The following is a 23,189-nucleotide window of genomic DNA, read 5'->3' as shown; positions in this document are numbered from 1 at the left end:
CTTAAATGTCATTAGTTCTGGGTTTTTAAATATTTACCCTGGTCTCTACTCTCTTTACATGTTCATCTCTGCCAATCACAATCTCTTTCATTCTTTTTTTCTGTGTCTCTTTAAACTTTTGTCTTTCTATTCCTTTGTGTAGCTTGCCTGTCCCTATTTCTGGTCTCTTTCTCACTTCTTCATGTTTTCTCTGTCTCTCCTATCTTCCCATGTCTTTCTTTCTTTCCAAATCGTGATCTCTCCACGTCTCTCCATGTTTCTGTGTCTCTGTGTTCGTTGTTCGTGGCTTTCATCTCATCTTTCTATGTCCATCTTTCCATGGATCTATGTGTCCATTCTCCTACATCCTATCTCTGTTTCATCTGTGATTTTCCATCCTGCATCCTCTGTCACTTCGGGCTTGTGGGTCTTAAGGACCTTTATCAGGTACCCTGCTCACAAAGCTCTTTCTCTCCTCCTTTCTGGTATGGTCCCAGCAGCCCCTAGGATCGGCATAGAAATTATTCTCCCCAGTTTACAGATTTGGAAGCTGAGGCTCTGGCTACTGGTACCTGGCTTCCATCTCTGGGTCTCTTTCTCCACGTTCTAGTTCTCTGTGCACTCTTGTCCTGTCCGTGTCCACAACCACCTGATCCGGGCGTGTCCGGGAACTTAGCACCTCGGACAGTTCCTGCAAGGTGAGGGGGTGGTCAGACCTTGCTTCTCGCGAGAGTAGGAGGAGCGGCCCTAGAGGTGGCGCGGGAGTCTCGCGAGAGCGGCTGCTGCTGCGGGCGCGGGTGGCGCGGGCGCGTGAGGAGCCGGCCCGAGGAGCGCGCGCGCGCTCCCCGCCCCCAGCCCCGGAGCGGCTCGCGGCAGGCTCCGCGCCGCATCGCCGGGTGAAGCGCAACGCAGCGCAGCGCGGCGGCCTCTCCGCAACCGAGCGGCAGCGGCGGGTGAGTCCCGGGCCTGAAGGCCAGGAGAGGGGCTTTCCAGGGAGGCTGGGCGCAGGGCGAGATGTGGTCACCTACTCTCCAGCTTTGTGCCCCCTACGCTTCACCTTTGCATGCAGGGGCAGGCCAGGCTGCTGGAGAGGTGGGGAGTCGAGGTGACCTTCCCTGTTTGGGGCAGGAGAAAATCGTCGCAGGTGCCCCCGGGCCCCCAACCCCCACCGTCCCCATTCCCGGCTCCCGCAGAGGGAACCCGGGTCTTGGGTGACGTCAGACCCCTGGATTCTGGAGCCTGGGCCTTGGGCCCTCCTTCGCCCCACCTGGTGTTCCCTGGAAACCAGCCTCCCCCTCTTCCTGGGGATGGTGCACGCGACTGGTGGCGGGGTGACAGTGGCCTCCTTTGGGTCCTTCCTCACAAGAGGTGACTGCAGGTGGACCCAGGCTGTGTCCCCCGTCGCTTCCTTTGGTTTGCCAACCCTTAGTCGGCGGGGGATGGGCGCAGTGGCTTGACGGAGCCTAGGCTCCACTAGGGTTTTGGGATGGTGAGTTGGGAGTGCCGGATGTAGCTCATTCCAATATTGGCAGGAGTTGGCTATGAGGATGGGGGTGAGGTGTTTGGGAATCCATTCCTGTCCCCTCCTCGGGTAGCTCCTGGCCTGGGGGTTGGGGAAATCAAGTAGAGACTCCTACTGAGAATTCACCATCTTTGGTTGTTCAGACCGGTAATGCCCCTGCTGCGGGATGAGGAGATCTGCTAGGGCCTGGCAGGCTTTCCTGCAGAGACAAGGAGAAACCGAGGCAAGAGCCAGTGAATAGACTTGCTAGGGGAGGGGAGATTTGGATGGGGTAGAGTCAGGAGAGGGCATTCCCTGCGAGTGATATGGGCAAAGAGGAGGGAATTAAAAACAGCTGTTGGGGATGCCCGCCTGTGACCCCAGCCATGTGACTGTGCCCATGGGGTAGGGGAAGTCTGGAGAATTTTGCAGCCTGTGCTTTTCCTGTTCTACTTGTACAGGCGCAGGGACTGATGGGAGATCTTGCTTGGGGCTACACAAATCTTGCTAGCTTAGATCTGACCTGGGCTTACTTGGTGAGCCTGAAGGCAAAGTCCCTAGAACTGAGAGAGGATGTCTCTGGTGAATGGGTCACAGAAAGAGTGTCTTAGGTGTAGCAAACCCTGTGGAGAGTTAGTGGGGTCCTGGGAGGAAAGCTCTGGATAGGGGCCTTGGGGTCTGGAGCTGTTTCTTTAACTCTTTCCCTGGCTGGCTAGCTGCCTCTGAACAAGTTGATTCCCCTCTTGGGCCGCTCTTTGCCAACACCTTCCTCTGGAGACAAAATAATAGGACTAAGTACTTGTCCTCCCTTGAGGAAACTGCTTGTTCTAGTTTATAGAGTGTCCCTCCCAGTTCTCCATTTTCCTGTTCTCTCTCCTTCCTCTGCCTCCCTCCCAGTCCGTGCCCCCTCCCCACAGCATTTCCTCTACAGGCTGCCCTTCCTTCCCTGCTGATAGCCTGGAATCTCTGAAGGCTGCTGGGAGGAAGTAGCATACACACAGGGTTGACAGAAGTTGTGGGCTTAGCCTGACTGGAAAGGGCAGCAGGTGTTCCACTCCCACCCCTTTGGGAGAGTTTTCAAGTCTAAGGAAGAACAGGGGTTGACTGTGCTCTGTCCCCTGTCCTGTGCTGGGTGCTTCCTGGAAGTCTTATATATCAGGGAGTGAGGAGAAGATTGGATGAGAGTGAGTGCGCACTTGCTGTCCAACAACTGGTTCAGAATTTAAGCAGTGGGATTGTGGTAGGGTTATCTGGAAAGGCTTCCCAGAAGAGGTGGGATGTGAGCAAATAGTCGGACCTAGAGTTAACAGGGTCTAGTAGGCCCTGGAAATCGAGGGGGTGGCTAGATATGATCTCCTGCATGAAACTGGGTTGTGGGGGAAGCAGATCAGCCTGTGGTAGAGAAGCAAAGGTAGTGGTTTGGGGTGTTTGTAGCTGATTGACACAGGCCTTGAATGCCAGGCTCAGGATCAGCAGTGGTCATGAAGAGTCATCATAGGACAGTGATAGCAGTGCCAGGAGAGTGCTGTTTTCTGAGGATGATTCATAGTTCTGGGACTTCAGGGCTGGGGATGTGCAGCTTGGGCTGGGATAAGGGGATTAGAGGTAGAGCAAGAGTGGGGAACTTCCCTCTTAGCAGCCTTGCTCTGTGCTCTGGCTTCTCCTGCACTGAGTCATCCAGACTTTGCTACACTGACCTTAGAGCCATGGGCACATGGAAACAGCATGGGAGCAAGATTGGGGTCAGGCTGGAGCAGGGTTAGAGTCTCCTCCTTTGAGTCTTACACATTCTAAGTTATTATCTTCACCCCCTCCTTATTTTCATGGAGGACTTTAGTGCTGGACCAGTCTTTGACTCCATTGCCTCCCTCTACCACCCTTTCTACCAGCCACTTGGCATGTTACTACCTCTGAACTCTTAAACTCCAATATCCTCTGAGCACAGTCCAGCTTCTGTTTTGTATGCTTTGTGACCTCAGGGAGACCTCTAGTTCTCTGGTACCTCCATTTCCTCTGTCCCATGAGCGTGACACTTTCCATGTCCTTCCTGGACCCCATGGTCCAACCATTCTCTGGTTTGTGCCCTCAACAACCACATCATTTTGCCTGTGTGTCCCACTCCAGCAACAGACTCCTCCTCATTTTTGGACTCTATACTCAGAATGCAGAAGTTTCTGGGGGCTATCAGATACCAGGGCAGTCTGGTTCTACGCCCAGTCTCCAGCCCCACCTCTTTCTCTATTACTTGTAGAAACCCTTTCCTTCTTCCCATCAGCTCCCCATTCCATTTTGTGGGAGAAGTATCCCAAGCTGGCCTACTCTCCCAAAGCCCCCAGGGAAGGGGGTTTGGTGGGTGTATGGGAGGTGGAATTGCAGCCACGTTTCCCCATTTCTTGAATTTGATTTCTCGAATCCCAGTGGAAGGAGGGCTCTAGTCTAATGTGCCTGCTCTGTGATATGGATGCTGGCCCTTCTTATCTCCTGGGGTCTCAGTGTCCATCAGCTGTTTTCCCCCTGTTGTATCTTCACTCTCCACAGTTTTCTGTAATGCCTTCCTCCTGCTTCTAAGTATATATATTCACATATTCTATCTCGATAAACTTTTCTATGGTTCTACGCCCAGTCTCCAGCCCCACCAGGAGAGTGCTGTTTTCTGGCTTCCTATGTCCTCCTCCAGCTGCTGGTGTTTTAAACCTATTGCTTTGTCTTAATGTAAGAGTGGTATGAGACCATTGTAGAAATTTTAGAAAATAAAGATAAAAGGAAAGGAAACAAATAACTTATAATCTCATTATCCAGAGATGACTACTATTCATCCTTCGTTACAAAGTCTCTCAGTGTTGTCATTGATACTGTGTGTGTGTGTGTGTGTGTGTGTGTGTGTGGATTAAAATTTAAGCCAATTTTTTTGAAAGACGAGTCTGCTAGACTGGTCCCTTCTTCCTCTCCCTCCTGTTTTCATTTCTTGGCAGCTGGCCTTTACCCCACCACTTCCTGAAGCTGTGACCTTCGAATTGCCCGATCATCCCGTGACACACCTGACTGCTTCATGGCCACGATGGTGTTGATCCAGTTAATCAGTCATAAAAAAAATTGAGATAATCTGAATCACTGACATGAAAAATTTTTGAGAGATATTGCTGAGTGGAAAAACACAGGTTATAAAAGGGCATGTATAAAATGATCTTGCTTTGAGGGCACCTGGGTGGCTCAGTCAGTTTTAAGCATCTGCCTTCCGATCAGGGTCATGGGATCGAGTGCCACATCGGGCTCCCTGCTTGGTGGTGAGTCTGCTTCTCCCTCTCTCTCTGCTGCTCACCCTGCTTATGCTTTCTCTGTCTTTCTCAAATAAATAAATAAATAAAATCTTAAAAAAAAAATCTCGTTTTTGTCATATATGCTAGTATATACATTAAAAACAAAAACCTAGAGGTCAGTCTCTTAAAGAGGTGATCTCTGAGAAGGTCATTTAGAAGAACTTTTATTTTCAAGTTTATATACTTTTTTTTAAAAACTTGTAAATATTTTTATACAAAGCTAAAAAGCAACACATTTTCATTTTATGACAAAACTATAAAAACTATATATGAGGATATATATATATATACATATATTTAGTTTTTACTTAAGTTACAGTTAACATACAGGGCACTCTTTCTCTTTCTTTTTTGTTTGCTTTTATTGTTTTAGAAGGGGGAGAGGCAGAGGGAGAGAGAGAATCTTTTTTTTTTGTTTTTAAATTTTATTTGTCTGACAGATCACAAGTAGGCAGAGAGGCAGCTGGGGGGGGGGATGGGTGGGTAAAGCGGGCTCCCCTCTGAGCAGAGAGCCAGACAAGGGACAAGGATGCAGGGCTCCATCCTAGGACCCTGGGATCATGACCTGAGTTGAAGGCAGAGGCTTAACCCACTGAGCCACCCAGGCAGCCCGGAGAGGGAGAATCTTAAGCAGGCTCCCACCCAGCTCAGAGCTCAACTCAGGGCTTGAGCTCACACAACCCTGAGATCATGACCTGAGTCAAAATCAAGAATTGGATGCTTAACCCACTGAAGCACCCAAGTGCCCCATGAGGCTATATATTTAAAAAAAAAAAAAAAAAAAAAAAAAAAAAGGAAGAGGAATGGAATATTTCAGTGGCTTGTAAGACTCTTGAGGATAAAGCCCCAATTCTGCCCAGGGCCTTCAAGACTAAGATGACCCAGCCCCTTCTACCTTGCAACACTATTTTTGACTTTGCTTCCCTCCCTTCACCGTGAGCTTCATTTGTCCTCTGTCCGCGCCTGGCTTTGGAGACTTCACGCTCTCCCGGTTTTCCTCCTGCCTCCCTGGCTGCTCCTTCTCATCCTTTGCCAGCTCATCCTCTTTAGACTGTTTTTTTGCTTTTGTTTGGTTTTGTTTCTGTTTTTTTTTTTTTTAATTTTTTAAGATTTTATTTATTTATTTGACAGACAGAGATCACAAGTAGGCAGAGAGAGAGGGGGAAGCAGGCTCCTTGTTGAGCAAAGAGCCCGATGCAGGGCTCGATCCCAGGACCCTGTGATCATGACCTGGGCTGAAGGCAGAGGCTTAATCCAGAGCCACCCAGGCGTCTCTGTTTTTGTATTTTTGAACAGGTAATACATTTACATGATTTTTAATTCAGAAAGATGTTCCAAGTTTCATGAGTTCTAAGATCACCATTTTGATATTTCTGAAAACATTTTAATATCTGTATCTTAAAAATTTTCGGCATCTGAACAATTACAAGTTGGCAGTGTATTTTCTTTCTTTTTGTAAGTAAAATAATGATTTATCTTAAAATTGATGGTGTCTTGGATTAGCTGATACAAAGATACAAAGTAAAAATTATTCCTCCCTCCTGCTCCATATCCCTTGGGGAGCCACAATTACTGTTTCTTTTTTTTTTTTTTTTTAATATTTTATTTATTTATTTGACAGAGCGATCACAAGTAGGCAGAGAGGCAGGTAGAGAGAGAGGAAGAAGCAGGCTCCCTGTGGAGCAGAGAGCCCGATGTGGAGTTCGATCCCTGGACCCTGGGTTCATGACCTGAGCTGAAGGCAGAGGCTTTAATCCACTGAGCCACCCAGGTGCCCCCACAATTACTGTTTCTTTTTTTTTTTTTTTTTTAATTTTTTTTAAAGATTTTTATTTATTTATTTGACAGAGAGATCACAAGCAGGCAGAGAGGCAGGCAGAGAGAGAGGAGGAAGCAGGCTCCCGGCGGAGCAGAGAGCCCGATGCGGGCCTCGATCTCAGGACCCTGAGATCATGACCTGAGCCGAAGGCAGCGGCTTAACCCACTGAGCCACCCAGGCGCCCACAATTACTGTTTCTTAAGTATCCTATTAGACAGTGTTTGAATATCTATTATCAAATAAAAATATATTTCCCCCCCAACTTTTTATTTTGGAAAATTTCAAAGCTAAGAGAAATTTAAAGAACAGTGCAAAGGGGTACCTGGGTGTCTCAGTTGGTTAAGCATCTGCCTTCGGCTCAGGTCGTGATCCCAGGGCCCTGGGTTTGAGCTCCACATTGGACCCTCTTCTCGGTGGGGAGCCTGCTTCTCCCTCTCCCTCTGCTGCTCCCTCTTGCTTATGCTTGCTCTCTGTCTGTCAAATAAATAAATAAAATCTTAAAAAAAGAACAATGCAAAGAACATCTGTACTCCAGGATATTTCACCTAGATTCACTAATTGCTAATATATATTTTTAAAGATTTTATTTATTTATTTGTCAGAGAGATAGAGAGCACAAGCAGGGGGAGCGTCAGGCAGAGGGAGAAGCAGGCTCCCTGCTCAGCAGGGAGCCTGATGTGGGACCTGATCCCAGGACCCCGGAATCATGACTGAGCCGAAGCAGATGCCCAATCAATTGAGCCACCCAGGCATCCCGCCAGTTGCTAATATTTTGCAACATTTGCTTTATCTGTCATCTATTGAACTATCTAATTTTTTTTGCAGGACCCTTTGAAAGTAAGTTGCAGACAAGATGCTGACCTTTAAATACTTTAGCACATATCCCCTAAAAATGCTCTTGAGAGCTGTGATTTAAAAACCTAGGATCCACTGTGGGATCTCTCATGTGTCTTTAGTCTCCTTTAATTTAGATGCTCCCCTACCAATTTTTGTCCTTTTGACATTAATATTTGTCTTAAAGAATTTCCCACAGTCTGGTTTTGTCAGATTGTTTTTTTTTCCTAATTTCAAATTAAATATTTGGGCAACAATACTATATAGATGATCTTGTGGACTTCTAGGTGTATCACATCAAGAGGCAACATGTCCTTTTGTCCCAGTGTCAGAAATGCTAAGTTGGCTCACTTGTTCTGCCAGTTGCTCTCTTTGTAGAAGTACCTTTCCTCTATTGTGATTGATAATGGGAGGGGCAACAAACGGAGAGATGCTTCTCCTCCCCAGCACCCCCAGCTGGTGTTTTTAGCACAGCCATAGCACAGCCATCGATGACCCCAGCCTATATCAGATAGTGAATTTTTAAAATTGTCATTTTGTTTATATTTATTAGAAGAACATTCCCTCTCCTTCCTTTTCTTTTGTGTGTCTCCATAGACTACGTTCTTTTAATTTATTGTGTTGTAATCCATTACTGACATCATTCATATTCTGCTCCAGCTTTGTATTTGGAAAACTTTTACCCCAAACTAAAGTTGAAGGGACATTTATATTGCTTCACCTGGACTCATACCTTGTTCATTTGCTTTGATTCTGTATGTGTCCATCCATCATTTTTAATTTTCTGAGCTATTTGAAGCAAGTTGTAGACATAAGACACATTACTCCTAAGCCCATGAACACATTTTCTAAGAACAAGGGCATTCTCTTATGAAACCTCAGTTCCATTATCACACCCAAGAGATGTAACATCTACCCAATCGTATTATCTAGTTTCCTTTGTTATCCCAGTGATGACCCTTGTGGTGTTTCCCCCATGAATAATCCAGCCAAGGTTTACCCATTGGCTCTGGTTGCCATACATCTTTATTCTCCGTTGGTTTAGATAATCCCTTATTTTATTTTGTACTTTTAAAAATAGTTTAGGATGTTGGCATTTTAAAAAAGATTTTATTTATTTGCTTATTTATTTATATATATGTGTTTTAAAGATTTTATTTATTTATTTGACAGATCACAAGTAGGCAGAGAGGCAGGCAGAGAGAGGGGGGGAAGCAGGCTCCCTCCTTCGCAGAGAGCTCCATGCGGAACTCGATCCCAGGACCCTGGGATCATGACCTGAGCTGAAGGCAGAGGCTTTAACCCACTGAGCCACCCAGGCACCCTTATTTATTTATATTTTAAGATTTATTTATTTATTTATTTTTAAATATTTTATTTATTTATTTGAGAGAGAGACAGTGAGAGAGAGAACATGAGCGAGGAGAAGGTCAGAGAGAGAAGCAGACTCCCCGTGGAGCTGGGAGACCGATGCAGGACTCGATCCCGAGACTCCGGGATCATGACCTGAGCCGAAGGCAGTCGTCCAACCAACTGAGCCACCCAGGCGTCCCTTAAGATTTATTTTTAAGTCGTCTCTATCCTTAATGTGGGGCTCAAACTCACAATCCCAAAATCAAGAGCTGCTCCACCAACTGAGCCAGCCAGGTGCCTTTAGATGATGGCATTTTTTATTTTTTTAAAAGATTTATTTATTTATTTATTTGACAGACAGAGATCACAAGTAGGCAGAGAGGCAGGCAGAGAGAGAGGGAAGCAGGCTCCCCGCTGAGCAGAGAGCCTTGGGGCTCAATCCCAGGATCCTGGGATCATGACCTGAGCCGAAGGCGGAGGCTTAACCCACTGAGCCACCCAGGCGCCCCTATGATGGCATTTTTTAACAGTCCAGGTCAGTTTAGTTTTTATTACTATATTTTAATAGGCACTCATTTTATTTATTTATAGATTTATTTATTTATTTTAGAGCGGGTGCACACATGAGCAGGGGGAGGGGCAGAGGGAGAGGAAGACAGGCCGACTCCCTGCTGAGTGGGGAGCCTGTCACAGGGCTTGATCCCTGGACCCTGAGAGCATGACTTGAGCTGAAATCAACCAAGAGTTGGAGGCTTAACTGACTGAGCCCCCAAGCACTCCCAGGCCAGTTTAGTTTTTAGAATGCTCCACAACTTGCATTTGTCTGCTTATTTCTCATGATTGGATTCAAGTTAAACATTTTGGGGCAGGAATACTAGGTAGGCGATGTTGTGTCCTTATTGGTGCATCATACTGGGAGGCCGTAGTGTCTGTCTGTCCTGTTATTGGTGACATTAAGTTTGATCACTCGGTTAAGGTTGTATCTGTCAGCCTTCTTCACGCTAAAAGTGCCAATTCCCCTTTGTAAGTAGCACGTCATCTTTGGGCTGGTACTTGGAGACTCCCACAGTCTCCGGTCCAGTGGTTTTGGCAGCCGTCGTTCAAATCAGTAATTATAGTGATTGTGGCACTGGGAGATCTTCTAATTCTGCCACTCCTATGTTTATGGCTAGCTTCTTCTACGAAGAAGAGCTCTTCCCTCTCTTTTTTAAAAATGAGAGTGTCCCTTTGGACTCATGGATTATTATTTTTTTTCACAAAGTGGTGGTACTTATTTTTGACTTTTATATTTTATTTTATTTTTTTTTAAAGATTTTTATTTATTTATTTGACAGAGAGAGGCACAGCAAGAGAAGGAACACAAGCAGGGGAGTGACAGAGGGAGAAGCAGATCTCCCGCCGAGCAGGGAGCCCAGTGTGGGGCTCCATCCCAGGACCCTGGGATCATGACCTGAGGCGAAGGCAGAGGCTTAATGACTGAGCCACCCAGGGGTCTGTGACTTTTACATCTAAAATAGCACTTACTATTTATCTTATTAAGAAAGTTGTGTATATTCGGTGTAGAGAATTTGGAAAATACATAGGGGAATAAAGGAAAAGATTAAAATCACCTGTGATCCCCACCATTAGATGAAAATTCCTGAGAGCATTTTGGTGTATCGTGGATTATTGTTTAACATTCAGGATGTCATATGTCACTGTCATTCTTATTTTTGAGACTCTTGATTGTCTCAGATTTGGGTGGTGGTAGCTCTTTTAAACTTGTGTCCTTTTTTTAAAAAAAAAAAATATATATATATATATTTTTTTTTTTAAAGATTATTTTTATTATTATTTATTATTATTATTATTATTTTTAAAGATTTATTTATTTATTTGACAGAAAGAAATCACAAGTAGACGAAGAGGCAGGCAGAGAGAGAGAGGGAAGCAGGCTCCCTACTGAGCAGAGAGCCCGATGTGGGACTCGATCCCAGGACTCTGAGATCATGACCCGAGCTGAAGGCAGCAGCTTAACCCACTGAGCCACCCAGGCGCCCCTTAAAAATATTTATATTTATTTATTTATTTAACATAGAGAGATCACAAATAGAGCAGAGCAGCAGGCAGGTGGGGGGCGGGGAAGCAGGCTCCCTGCTGAGCAGAGAGCCCGATGTAGGGCTCAATCCCAGGACCCTGAGATCATGACCTGAGCCGAAGGCAGAGGCTTAACCCATTGACCCACCCAGGTGCCCCTAAACTTGTGCCCTTTTGACCTGCATCCATTTGTTGTATACATGCTTGTCTCTGTTACCTCACGATATTCTAGGCTATCGTGGTATTTCCTTGTCCTGGCTTGAGACCAGCCATATGTTTTTTAAGCTGTGAGTTCATACTGATCCCTCATTTCAAATCCAACAGCACAGGCCTCTTACTGTCCCACCTTGCATGTTCTCTCTCCGTATTTTAACAGTGAGAACCCAGGTCCTACAACAACCTGTACACTTGTATGTCCTCTCCTCTGGGACACATGACAAAGCTTCAGCATCACCACACTATATAAACCTGCTTATACTGAAGCTTTCTTTCCAGTTATTTTTATCCTGGAGATATATTCTTTTAAGAGAACAAAGAGTGCTCTGACCAAGTTACTTGGCCAGTTCTTTTCTCTATGTGGTCGTGTTATCAATTTCCTGTACAGTTAGCGTCATTTGCTTTTGTTTATTTCAATTTTAGGGTCTGCTTTTCTTTCTGGTGTAAGTTCTTGAGTATGGAAGAGATTATATATACAAAAAGTATGTGTAAATCTTTACTCAAAGAAATCTCACTAGTCATCCTAGCCCTTCCATCCTGTAGGTGACCATTTTTATACTGCGTGGTTTACTTTTCCTGTGTTTCTTTTGCAAAAATAAGCAAATTTGTATGTATGTTCTTATCCCCCCCTTTTACGTAAAAAGTAGCATACTATATATACTTGTCTGTGCTTTGCTTTTTTTTTCTTTAATCATTCCACAACAATTAATAGAGATCCTCTTCATTCTTTTTTTTTTTTTTTTTAAAGATTTTATTTATTTACTTGAGAGAGAGACAGTGAGAGAGAGCATGAACGAGGAGAAGGTCAGAGAGAGAAGCAGACTCCCCATGGAGCTGGGAGCCCGATGCGGGACTCGATCCCGGGACTCCAGGATCATGACCTGAGCCGAAGGCAGTCGTCCAACCAACTGAGCCACCCAGGCGTCCCTCTTCATTCTTTTTTTAAATTAAATTTTTTTCAGTGTGCCAAAATTCATTTTTTTAAAAGATTTTATTTATTTATTTGACAGAAATCACAAGTAGGTAGAGAGGCAGGTAGAGAGACAGGGAAGCAGGCTCCCTGCTGAGCACAGAGTGCTCACAGATGTGAGGATGTGAGGCTGGATCCCATGACCTTGGGACCATGACCTGAGCCAAAGGCAGAGGCTTTAACCCACTGAGCCACCCAGGCGCCCCCAAACTTCATTTTTTATGCACCACACCCTGTGCTCCATGTAATACATGCCCTTCATAATATAGTACTCCATTGAATGATATACCATAGTTTATTCAAACAGTTGCATTTAGGTCACTTCCAACATTTTCCTATTGTAAAATAGTGTCATGTTGAATGACATGTATTTATTGTTTCTTATTTGTGGGTAAAAAAGCAGAAATAGGATTGTTGGGTCAAAAGGAAAAAAAATTTTATTCTCTTCTCCCCTCCTTTTTTTTCTTTTTTTTTCTTAAATTATGAGTTAGTGTATTGTTTTGACTGTTCTGTGTCTTTTGTTTCCCATTGTCTAGACTATTCTATATCTGTGTCCTTTTTTTCAATGACTAGTAATCGTGGAGATCTTTTCATAGTAGTATTTTCTTTTAAAGAGCTGCAGAGCATTTTAAAAAACTGCAGAACAGCCCATTGTATGTGTGCACTGTTTATTTCCTTATCCCCTATTGCTGTGTAGATTCTTTCCAGTCTTTTGGTGTTACAAACAATGCTACAATTAATGCAGCTGTGCGAGGGGATCATTTCAGGCAGGTTTCTACCCTGCCTGTCTTTTCCCCTTTTGTGGTAGATGTTGTTGGTTTTTTCTTTTTTTTTAAGATTTTACTTAGTGAGCATGAGAGGGGGAGGGTCAGAGGGAGTTGCAGACACTCCCCCCCCCCCCCCCCCCCCCGCTGAGAAGGGAGCCTGACTCCAGAATCATGACCAGAGCTGAAGGCAGTTGTTCAACCAACTGAGCCACCCAGGTGCCCCAGTATTGTTGGTTTTTCTTTTAAATCTGTATTTGATTTCATATCACAAAGGGGCCATAAAAGATTATTTGACTGGAGCTCTAGGAGGGTTGTTTTTTTTTGTTGTTTTTATTTTTTAAATGCAAAGATTTTATGTATTTATTTTGTGGTGTAAGGGATAGAAAGAGAGAGAGCACAGGAGCCACCCAGGTGCCCTTAAAGCAAACTTTTAATTGAAGTATAACACAAGAAAGTGCACAAATTGTAATCTCATGCTGGATAAATTTGCACCGAATTGACACTGTGTAACCTTCTCCCAGACCCAGGAACAGACCAGTCCCAGTACCTCAGCTTATGCTCCCTTCTTCAAGGTTAACACTATCTTGACTTCAATTTTTTTTTTTTTTTTGGAACCCGCCCCACCCAGCCTTGACTTTTAATGCCTTGCTCTGTGTTATGGATATTTTCTTGGTAGTCACCCTTCCCTTTTAGAGGCTGCATCACACAGGTTATTGACTATCTCCTGCAGAGGGCAGAAACCCCATCTGTCTTACTCTCGCTGCCTCCACGCTGCCACATTACCCATCCCTAACAAAGGACTGAAGGCAAAAGCTGGAGAGAGGGGAGGCCAGCCTGTGACTCTTGTCATGTTCAGGGTCAAGGAGTAAAAGTCTCTCTTTCAGAGGTCTCTAGTCTCCTCAGGCCTTCTCTGTTACTTGCCTTTGCCTCATGGGCTCGCTTCCCAGCTTCTTTTCCTACCCTTGGATAGGGTTTTCTGAAGATAAACCCAATGCCTTGAGGCAAAGGGCAGGAGCGCCTGGAAGGAGGTAGCTGGTGGTGCTGCCCCTGCTGGGCTCCTGTGGGATGTGGGAGCCCGTTCTGACCCAGGGAGCTTCCAGCCCTGTAGGGGCTGAGACAGGGTCTGGGTCATGTAGGGCCTCATCCTGCTCTGGTTTTGCTTTCCTTCCAGGTCAAGACAAAGAGGCGTGGGCAGGCCGCTGGGCCGGCTGGTGCCATCCTTGCCATCATGGCAGGTAAGGACAGGGTCATGTAGACAGGACATGTAAGTGAGCAGAGGGTGGGTGGCCCCCTTCCTAGTCTCCTTATACCCTTTAGTTTTTGGAGGTTACATTCTTTCTCTCCTCCCATCCCTGGGCTTTCCCTGGCTCCCCTCTGAGGCGTGTCTGTCTGACACCATCAGCCTGACACTGTCTAGCTCTCTGACCGTGGGAACCTGAGACTGAGAACCCTGAGGCTCTGGTCCTGCCAGCCATCTGACTTATAAGCAGCAGGGGTGGCTCAGTCCTTGTCCCCTCTGTCATCACTGCTCTTTAATACTCTGAGACCCTTTCCTTCAAATTTCTGAATTGCTGGCTTCCAAAGGCTCAGGTACAGAATGCAGGAGCTGGAGGGACCTTTAGAGACGATCTGGCTCAAGCCCTGCCCATCCCTCTGGATAAAACGAGAACATGGATATTGGAATGGACACGGGAACCCCTTCTCCAGGCTCACCCATCCTGCTTCATCTGCCTGGATCTGGACAGCATTTATTGTTTTCTTTCTGAGAAACAACAACACTGGCTCAGGGCCTTTGGTTACTTTGGGAACCTCCTAGCAGAGGAAGCGGGGATGGCTGGGAGGGGTTAGCAGTGTAGTCTGGGACCTCAGGGGCCAGGGGTGGGGGACCGCTGAAACTAGGGCAGGAGGCTCATATTGGGTTATCGGGGAGGGGGCCATTCAAGGTGATGCTGTGCCATATGCTTCACCCACAGAAAAAGTGAACAACTTCCCTCCATTGCCCAAATTCATCCCCCTGAAGCCATGTTTCTACCAAGACTTTGAGGCAGACATTCCTCCCCAGCATCTCAGCATGACCAAGCGCCTCTACTACCTCTGGATGTGTGAGTGCTGTGGGATGGGGGTGGGCCGTGGAGGGTGGAGGGAGGAGAGGGAGAGGCTGGAGGGTGCTGGGCACCAGGTGGGATGGGGCGCTGCAGGCCCGGCTGTCCATCAGCCCCACTTGCAGTAACTGCATGGGCCATCTCCCAGCAGCCTCCTCGCGTGGGCCAACCCCCATATGGACCCCAGTTTCCCTCATCCCCCTACCCTACACTTCCCATTCACAGAGCATCTGGATGAGGGTCTCTGTCCACAGGATCATTTCTCTTTTCTTTTTTTCCCTTCCCTTTCCCACTGGGGTGGTTTTCCAGGGAGCCAGTGGTGGCTGCCAGGACCTCGGGTTCTGGATGCAGAGAGGAATCCTTGTCTTGAAGCCACATTTGTCTTGCTTTCTTTGGAAAACTGCTCAGAGAAAATAGCATTAACTGGGGGTCGGGAGATACGGGATTCAACTGGGCTGGTTGTCCAACTCCCCAAGAGCAGATTCCTCACTTATAGAAAGAGGGTGTTGGCTCAGTGATCACTATGGTTCCAAGGAGTTCTGTGTTGTGTGGTCTGTACTTTTCTAAGACTGTAGAGTTCTAATGTTCTACAGTGTTGAGGTCCAAAGTGTCAAAGTCCTCGTTGCTGATGGTTGGTGGCAGGTTGGTGGGAAAGTGTCATCTTAGAGGGATGGCACTTGGCTGTCCCCAGGCTAGTCAAAGGTACCTTTAGGCATGTACAAGGAAGGCAGGCTGACTTTCCCGTGCTGGGTTCTGGCCTCAAGGAAGCTTAGACCTGCGGTGTGACCACAGTCAAGGTCTGTCACATGTGATCTTGCCTTGAGTCAGCCCGCACTTAGCTGCCAACCTGAGGAAGTGATTGCTTGTGCCCAGAAGAGGTAAAGAATGCTGTCTTTGCAGATTCTTCATGGGGTGGTAGAAGGAGTGCGGAGATAGACAGACTCTGTTTCAAGTCCTGGCTTGGCCTTTAGTGGAGAAGGCATCTTTCTCTGTGTAATGTGAGGGAAGGAAGAGATGGGGGCAGGTGGAAGTCGGTCTGTAGATGTTGGGAAGAGAATGAAGAGGTCACCTCTGATGGCTTCTATTTTTTCCCATCAAATGTGATGTAGAAGTGGGGATGGGAACTTTGAGGAAAGTGGAATTAGAATGAGAGCACCTTTGTGGACAGAAGGTGAGGACGCTATCCAAAGACACATGACTCCTAAGATTTCTGGGCCATGCACAGGGTTCATTTGAGGTTGGCTGACGTGAATTTATAGTCCCACCAGGCTTCTATGTAGGCTCCTTTCCTAGCAACGTTCAGCTCTGGTACGGATGGGAGTTGTGTTCATCTGGGGGGAGGGTGACCAAAAGACAAGGCTGGGGTCCCTTCATTAGGGAACATGTAATGAACTATGGAATCTAAGTGGGACAGGGAGAGAAATAGAGATGGAAAAAGCTGAGTGGCCACGTTAATGGATGTCTGTTCCAAACAGGGGATACAATAATTACAATAGAGGAACTAGAACCAGTGAGCTAGAGAGAGAGGGATGGGACTGGGAAGAGAGGTGTTAATCAATATAGAAACAGGTTAATGTCTGTTCTATGTAAAGAGCAAATAAAATCAGTTCCGGGAGTTCCGGAGTTCCAGGAAATTGGGGTGCAATGAACAGAGATGGAGGAAATGCAGCCGAAGTTCAGAAGAAGAAATGTTCACCCTTGTCGTGAGGGACCCTGAGGCGGGTATACCTACACAGGTGACAGCATTGTCCCGCCAGACTTGGGGAGCACCCCACTTGGCCCTGGGATCTGGGAACTCTGCTCCAGAGAAGATCTCATCCAGGAGCTGGATTTAAGGGCTATAAATATCTTCCTAAGTCCTCACTAGGCACCTGCCGGATGCTTTGCTCCCAGGGAAATGCAAATGACCCTTGAGATGCTTAAGGGCTCTATTCAGATGCCTGGTTGTTGGAGGCAGAGATGGAGGCCCACCCCCCAGCCTTTGTTTATTCAGCAGGTCTTTGTGGAGCCTTAAAGAGACTCAGCCTATTGTGGAGCCTTAAAGGGATTCAGCCTCATGTTTGAGGAAGGGAGCATCCTGATGTCAGAAGCCCTGGGTGTGTGGTAGTGCCAGCACAAGTCTTTGAGGTTTCTGCTGACTGTGACTTGGTGATCCTGTGATTCTGAGTTCAACTAGAGTATGTGGGCACAGAGGGGTGGGAGCCTGGGTTCTGCCCCTGGGGAGCTTCTGGTGTGGTTGATGGGCTAGAATTTGTATTTGGGGAACTGTGCTTGAGAGCAGCCCAGGTCTGCAAGAGGTCAGAGGGATGGGACACGAATAAGGGTGCAGCAATGAAGGAAGGCTCTGTGGAGGAGGTGGTATGGTCTGAGAGATGAATTAGATAAAGACTAAGATCCCAGCTACTGCTGCCTGCCCCATTTAAGAGCAGGGCAAAAGGTACAACGGCTTGAAGAGATGTTTCTACAAGGCCTTTTACTTTCCACTTTTTGTGCCCCTTGCAAGAGGAGATGTTAAGGTTTCCTGTGCCTTGGTCTTGGTGGTTGCTGTGAGTCTGGGAGGGCCAGGGACTGAGGCCATTCTTATAAGGAGAAGAACATTTCTACCACCTGGAGCCTTTGGGGCCCTTCAGTGAGGCTTTTAGGACTGAGGTTCTGGGTTCCTGCTCTGGAGACTCTGTTTGGATTTCTCAGCTCCCTAGGAATGGGTTTGGGGAGGGGAATTGGTCTAAGCTCCCAGCTTTCTTTCTTACAGTCTGTATTCTTTCTGTGTGTGTATGTATGTGTGTCTCATGTATCTGTGGGTATGTGTGTGTATTCACTGATGTGGGTTGTGGGTACGAATCTCTGTAAATGTGGTTTTCATGTATGTTTGTGTGTATCTCCCTCTCTGTGCATTATGCTGTTTCCATGTGTTTGATTGTGGGTCTGTTGAATTATGGGTGTGTGTGTGTGTCCATGTCTGGGTGCTCACGTGTCTCTGCATGTGCCGGGGTGTCTGTGTGCATGTCTGGTGTTTGTCTGTGTGCATGCATGTGCTCCTGGGTCTGCAGTGAACAGCGTCACGCTGGCCGTGAACCTGGTAGGCTGTCTCGCGTGGCTGATCGGAGGCGGGGGAGCCACCAACTTTGGCCTCGCCTTTCTCTGGCTCATCCTCTTCACACCCTGCTCCTACGTCTGCTGGTTTCGGCCCATTTACAAGGCCTTCAAGTAAGTGGTTGGTACTGACCTCAGCTCCTAACCTTGTCTCTCTGCCCTATTTCTTCTTCTCTGTATATTTTCTCACTTTGGTTTGACAGCCCCCCCAAACTCACTTTCACTTGTTCACCCTCAGCTCAGACTGCCCAGTAGGATGTGGGCTTCCTGAGAATTCAGTGCTGGGGATCAGGGAGCTGGGAGTCAGAGCCTTGGTTCCCTCTTTCCTCATTCCTCATTTCCTTGGGTAGGCATCACATAGAAGTTAGGCCTCTCTTAGCTTTGCCTTCCCCAGGCAGCTGTATGTCAGATTTGCCAATGGGGCCACCTGTGTCGGTGGAGCTGCCTATCTTGGCATCTGTGGGGCTAGCTGATTTGGTACCAAGTGGACATCTATCTATGTGCTAATGGAACCAGTCATCCATGTACTACGGACACTATGTGCTAATGATGTCATCCAACTCTGTGCTAAAGGGACCATTCATCCATGTACAAGTGGGGCTAACTGTCTTGGTGCCAGAGGATGTCTACCTTGTATAAAAGGGATTTTCAGTCTTGGTGCCAATGGGACTGTTCATCCAGGTACCAACAAGGCTGTCTGTCTTGGTGCCAGTGGAGAATCCATCTCAGTGCTAACGGGGCCTCAGATATCTTTCCAATCCATCTGTATGCCAGTTAGGCTACTGTTTGGAGCTGGTTGGGTTCCATTCTTATACCAGTGGGGCTTTCTGTCTCTGAGCTTATCCATCCACGTACCGGTGGATCTAGATATATTGGTGCCAGTAAGGCTGTCTATCACCTTGACAATGGGGTCATTTATTCTTGCCCTAATTGACCCATCTACTTCTATGCCAGTGGGACCAACTATCCATGTACCGTCCATATGAGTGGTCCATTTTTAAGGAGATCTCTCCCTATGTACTGCTGCTCACACAAGATTAACACATGGAAACTCGCAAAGATTCATGTAAACACTGTTCCATTTTGCCTCTCAAGGCCTTTAAGTGTCTTCTGTCTATTGCATACTCATTTAAACTTGGAAGTTCTGGGGGCTCTTGAAGACAGGGGAAGGCTTCGCCCTCTGCCCAGGTAATGCGAGTCATCTTCTCTGCTGCAGGACTGACAGCTCCTTCAGCTTCATGGCGTTCTTCTTCACCTTCATGGCCCAGATGGTCATCAGCATCATCCAAGCCGTGGGCATCCCAGGCTGGGGCGTCTGGTAAGACATTGGGATGGCTGGGATGGCCCCAGGGCTGGCATGGGTGGCACCTTGCGTGTGTCCTTTGTTTATGCCTGTGTGTTAGCTGCTTGGCCTGTGAGAGGATTCAGTGTAGTGTAGTAGACACAGGCACAGCAGCAGAGGAGTGGTTTTGGGGAGTTCCCAGGGGTGGTAGGCATCATGGAAGAACCCAAGGCAAGGAAGCCTTATGTCTGAGGAGTTTGTCTCCTGAGCCGTGGGAAAAGATTCTTTTGAAACACTGCCACAGGCCCTGTGGCTGGTCTCTTTGCATCCGATGATATGGCCCCTCCCCATGACAACGAGATGGCTCCTGGCTGTGGTGGTAGGGCTCCGGGTTACCCCTCAACATGCTGGCAGCCCCACAGCTGGCCTCTTCCTGCAGTGGCTGGATCGCTACCATCTCCTTCTTCGGAACAAATGTTGGCTCAGCAGTGGTGATGCTCATTCCCACCATCATGTTCACGGTTGTGGCTGTGTTTTCCTTCATTGCCCTCAGCATGGTACGTGGTCACCTCAAGGCTGAGAGGGTGGCTTTGGAAAGGGGCTGTGATCTGGGACAAACCCTCCTCCAAATTACAGGAGGACCTGGAGGTCTTCCAAGGGACTCACTCTAGAATGACTTGGCGGACTTTGCTCCTAGTACACAGGGTGGGTTTGGGAGGGAGGATTGGCTTCCAGGATTTTCCTGGATGGGCTGCCCCTTCCCTTTGATTAATCCTTCCTTGTTCTCCTCCTCCTACAGGTTCATAAATTCTACCGGGGCAGTGGGGGGAGTTTCAGCAAAGCTCAGGAGGAGTGGACCACGGGGGCATGGAAGAACCCACACGTGCAGCAGGCGGCCCAGAATGCAGCCATGGGGGCAGCCCAGGGTGCCATGAATCAGCCGCAGACTCAGTATTCTGCCACCCCCAACTACACATACTCCAATGAGATGTGAGCCAGCCGAGCCAACCAGGAGGGCAGGGCTGGGGGTCCGTGGGATGGGGACTCAAGCCACATTGTCGGTTGTGGTGACCAAGCAGGGTTCCCCCCTCCCTTTTCTCCTCCCCAACTTTGTACAAAGAATCAGAGTTATATATATATATAAATATATATATATATATATATATATATATATGTATATGTCTCCCCCCCTTTCCCTGCTCCTTTGGATTCTGTTCTCAGTACTCTGAGAGCTGTGGGCTGCACGTGGAGCTGTCCCGTGCGGTGGTAGCTATGTCCGTGTCCCCTTGTGAAGTAGTATGCAGTGGAGGTCTCTGTTGTTGTGGTGCTAGATGTATGTTTAGAACTAAACCAGCCCCCACCCTCCACCAGGCTGCCCCCTCTGACCTTGCCCTGGAGACCCCTTATGGACCAGGGGGAGGCATAGCAGAAAGCCTGGCCCCTTCCCCAGGGTTATGAGCTAAAACTGTCTCCACTTTCAGCCTCACTGGGAAGCAACAGTATTTAGCACTTATGGGGGTGGGTAGGTAGTAGGGTGGGGATAGGCCAGGGATCTTCCTTTGCTCCTTCGGATCTGGTCTCCTCCCCCTCCCTTCCCTCCTCCTGGTGTCAGATTCCCTGTGGCTTCTTTTTCTTGCCAGGGTCTCTCCCATCCCCATGTGGCTTTTCTTTGTCTTTCCCAAGGCTATGTGTCCCAGTGGTATATGCTCCTGAGACTGAGCCCATTCCCAGATCAAGGAAGAAGACAGGAGTGAGCCTTAGGTGTGATGTGGGAGGGCACATGGCTGGAGATGCACAGCCCACCTGGGTACCTCACTCCCAGGGAGTAGAAATGCTGGGTCATCGCAGAGCTTGGCCTGCAAGGAGGGGGGCTCCTTTCTCCTCTGCCCTGCTTCCCCTCCTCTTCCCAGAGCCCCCTTGAGCCCCTCTGCCTATGTCCCTCCCCATGCCCCCAGCTGCTAGCCTACCCCCATCCCATGCTAGGTGGCATCTGTTGTCTATGAGGGCCAATTCCATTGCCTTCTCTGAAGAGCTGGGTGGTATCCAAGTAATTTTCAGGTGTAAAGGTACAGCTGGAGCAGAGGGTATGTAAATAATTATTGGTCCCTGAGTGAGTTCTGACTGGCCTAAGGCCACTGGGCAGGTACGAGGTATCTCTGAATGACCATTGGATTCCTGGGAGCAGAGAGCTGTTCTGCTTGGGTCTGGTAGAGGGGCGGGCTCAGAGGCCTGGAGGGAAGATTGGAGGAGAAGGCAGGCAGGACCCAGGGAGAGGAGAGCCTGCTTTCTCCCACCCCAGCTTGCTTTTGGTCACAGAGCAGTTCTGGGCACTTGAACTCAGGGCCCAGGGAGAAGCACATGCTCAGTCCTATCCCTGAGCATAGTAGCTGGAATGGGGTTTTCAGATTAGGCGGGGTGGGAGGGGACGCCTTCTCACATTTTTTTTTTCCCCCAAATCAAGATCACCTACCGCCTTCTGCCTATTAGACTTGGTCTTTGGACCTTTCTCACCCCGTCAGAACCCACTTTCCCTTGCAGGGTAGTGATTTAAGGCTACCTGGGGCTACTTGGGGCTGTTCTGTTCCAAGCATTGTGAAAATGTTGCTGGTAGAGGTCCTAGCTCTTTCTGAGGCCTAGAGGGAGTGGACTTTTTTACCCAAAGAGCAGCTGCCTGTTTTCCATCCTCCCTTCTCCTGTCTGGGCTATTTGGCCTGAAAATTTTGGCCAGCCCAGCTTGGTCACTCTGGGTTGGCTCCAGCCGGGAACCCAACACCTGTGCTTCCAGGTGCCATCCTGAGCTTTGAGCTCCAGGCACTTCAATTTTCCTATAAGGGGAGCCAAGTCTTCTGAAAAGTTCTCTTCCTAATGGTCCCTGATGCTTGGGCCAGAGTATGATTGACTATCTGCTCTACCATTTTCTCTCCAGAAAGCAGTTGTCCCAGCCTCTATACCTAAAAAGAGACTCTAGGTCTAGGTTTTCTTCCCTTTTCCTTTCCCCTACCCTAGACCTCTGGCTCCCTTTCTCTTAGTGTATCTGGTAGCTCCAGGAGGCGTGTGGTAGCGCTCATTCCTGTTGGATGCCACCTGCAGTCAATTTCCTGTCCTCCTTGCCTCTCTTCTTTCCTGGCCCAGACCTATATGGCCATGCCCTGGCTCTGCTCTTGGGAAGGCCTGCTACCTGTGTGTGACCCAGCTTGTCCAGGCCCTGGGATGCTGCATCTCTAGGCAACTATGCACTTTCCTAGGGAGGGAACCAGTATGAGAATTGGGGGCTGGTCATGAATTCATCTCCGCTGGATGGTCTGTCTTGGGAGTGTGATGGAGGAAGGTCACTTCTGGGAATCCTCAGGTCTGGCCAGCCAGTGATCTGCTTTTGCATTTTGCTGGTGCCTACTGCTCCTCCTCATTTCTGGGAGACACAGACCATTGTCCACCTGGCAGTTGACCTGCCTGAGCTGTCTGTCTATGGTAATTGAGTGAACCATAATAAAGGGGAACATTTGGCCCTGTGTGTCCTGCTGCGTCATGTGTCTTCATGTGGGCCTGTGTGGAGCCTCACTGTGGGCTGTGGGGCATGGAGGTAGGGTGGGTCAAATGGGTCTGTGGCCTGTCGTTCCCCGGGGGCCAAAAGTCACAGACTTCTGTGTGATTCTTTCTGAGGCAGCCTTGAGTAGGCCTTGAAATTGCCACAAAGGCCTCCTGCCTGTTGGAAGGAGTTCTGAGTTGCCTGAGGAGGAAGTAGAAGGCTGGATTAATAGGGGAGAGGTGGTTTGGTCCAGATGCAGACAAGGGCAAGGGTAGAACACAGAGGACCCCCTCCTCAGCTCTCACTGATGGAGAATGGCAGCGGATTAAGTAGCCTCAGCACACAGAGCTTATG

At 48.0% G+C, this 23,189-nt stretch overlaps 1 protein-coding gene across 1 annotated transcript; it reads left to right on the top strand.

Annotated features, from left to right (window-relative positions):
• The first annotated feature begins 10,187 nt into the window (after positions 1-10,187).
• Positions 10,188-22,820, top strand: SCAMP5 (secretory carrier membrane protein 5). Its single transcript, XM_059180353.1, has 7 exons — positions 10,188-10,294; positions 14,004-14,067; positions 14,806-14,934; positions 17,985-18,141; positions 19,244-19,345; positions 19,749-19,866; positions 20,109-22,820. Exons 2-7 carry the CDS (start codon positions 14,061-14,063, stop codon positions 20,301-20,303), a joined length of 708 nt encoding a protein of 235 aa, XP_059036336.1. The 5' UTR covers positions 10,188-10,294; positions 14,004-14,060; the 3' UTR covers positions 20,304-22,820.
• The last annotated feature ends 369 nt before the right edge of the window (positions 22,821-23,189 follow it).

Source organism: Mustela lutreola, chromosome 7 (genome assembly GCF_030435805.1).
Source record: "Mustela lutreola isolate mMusLut2 chromosome 7, mMusLut2.pri, whole genome shotgun sequence".
NCBI lineage: Eukaryota > Metazoa > Chordata > Mammalia > Carnivora > Mustelidae > Mustela > Mustela lutreola.
The sequence above is the reverse complement of the archived record's forward strand: the minus strand, read 5'-3'. Positions and strand labels throughout refer to the sequence as shown.

Bases quoted from the DNA above. Each gene is read 5' to 3' on its own strand.
- SCAMP5 (XM_059180353.1), top strand. The intron at 18,142-19,243 runs GTAAGTGGTTGG...TCTCTGCTGCAG, and splicing joins CCCATTTACAAGGCCTTCAA to GACTGACAGCTCCTTCAGCT. The intron at 19,346-19,748 runs GTAAGACATTGG...CTCTTCCTGCAG, and splicing joins ATCCCAGGCTGGGGCGTCTG to TGGCTGGATCGCTACCATCT.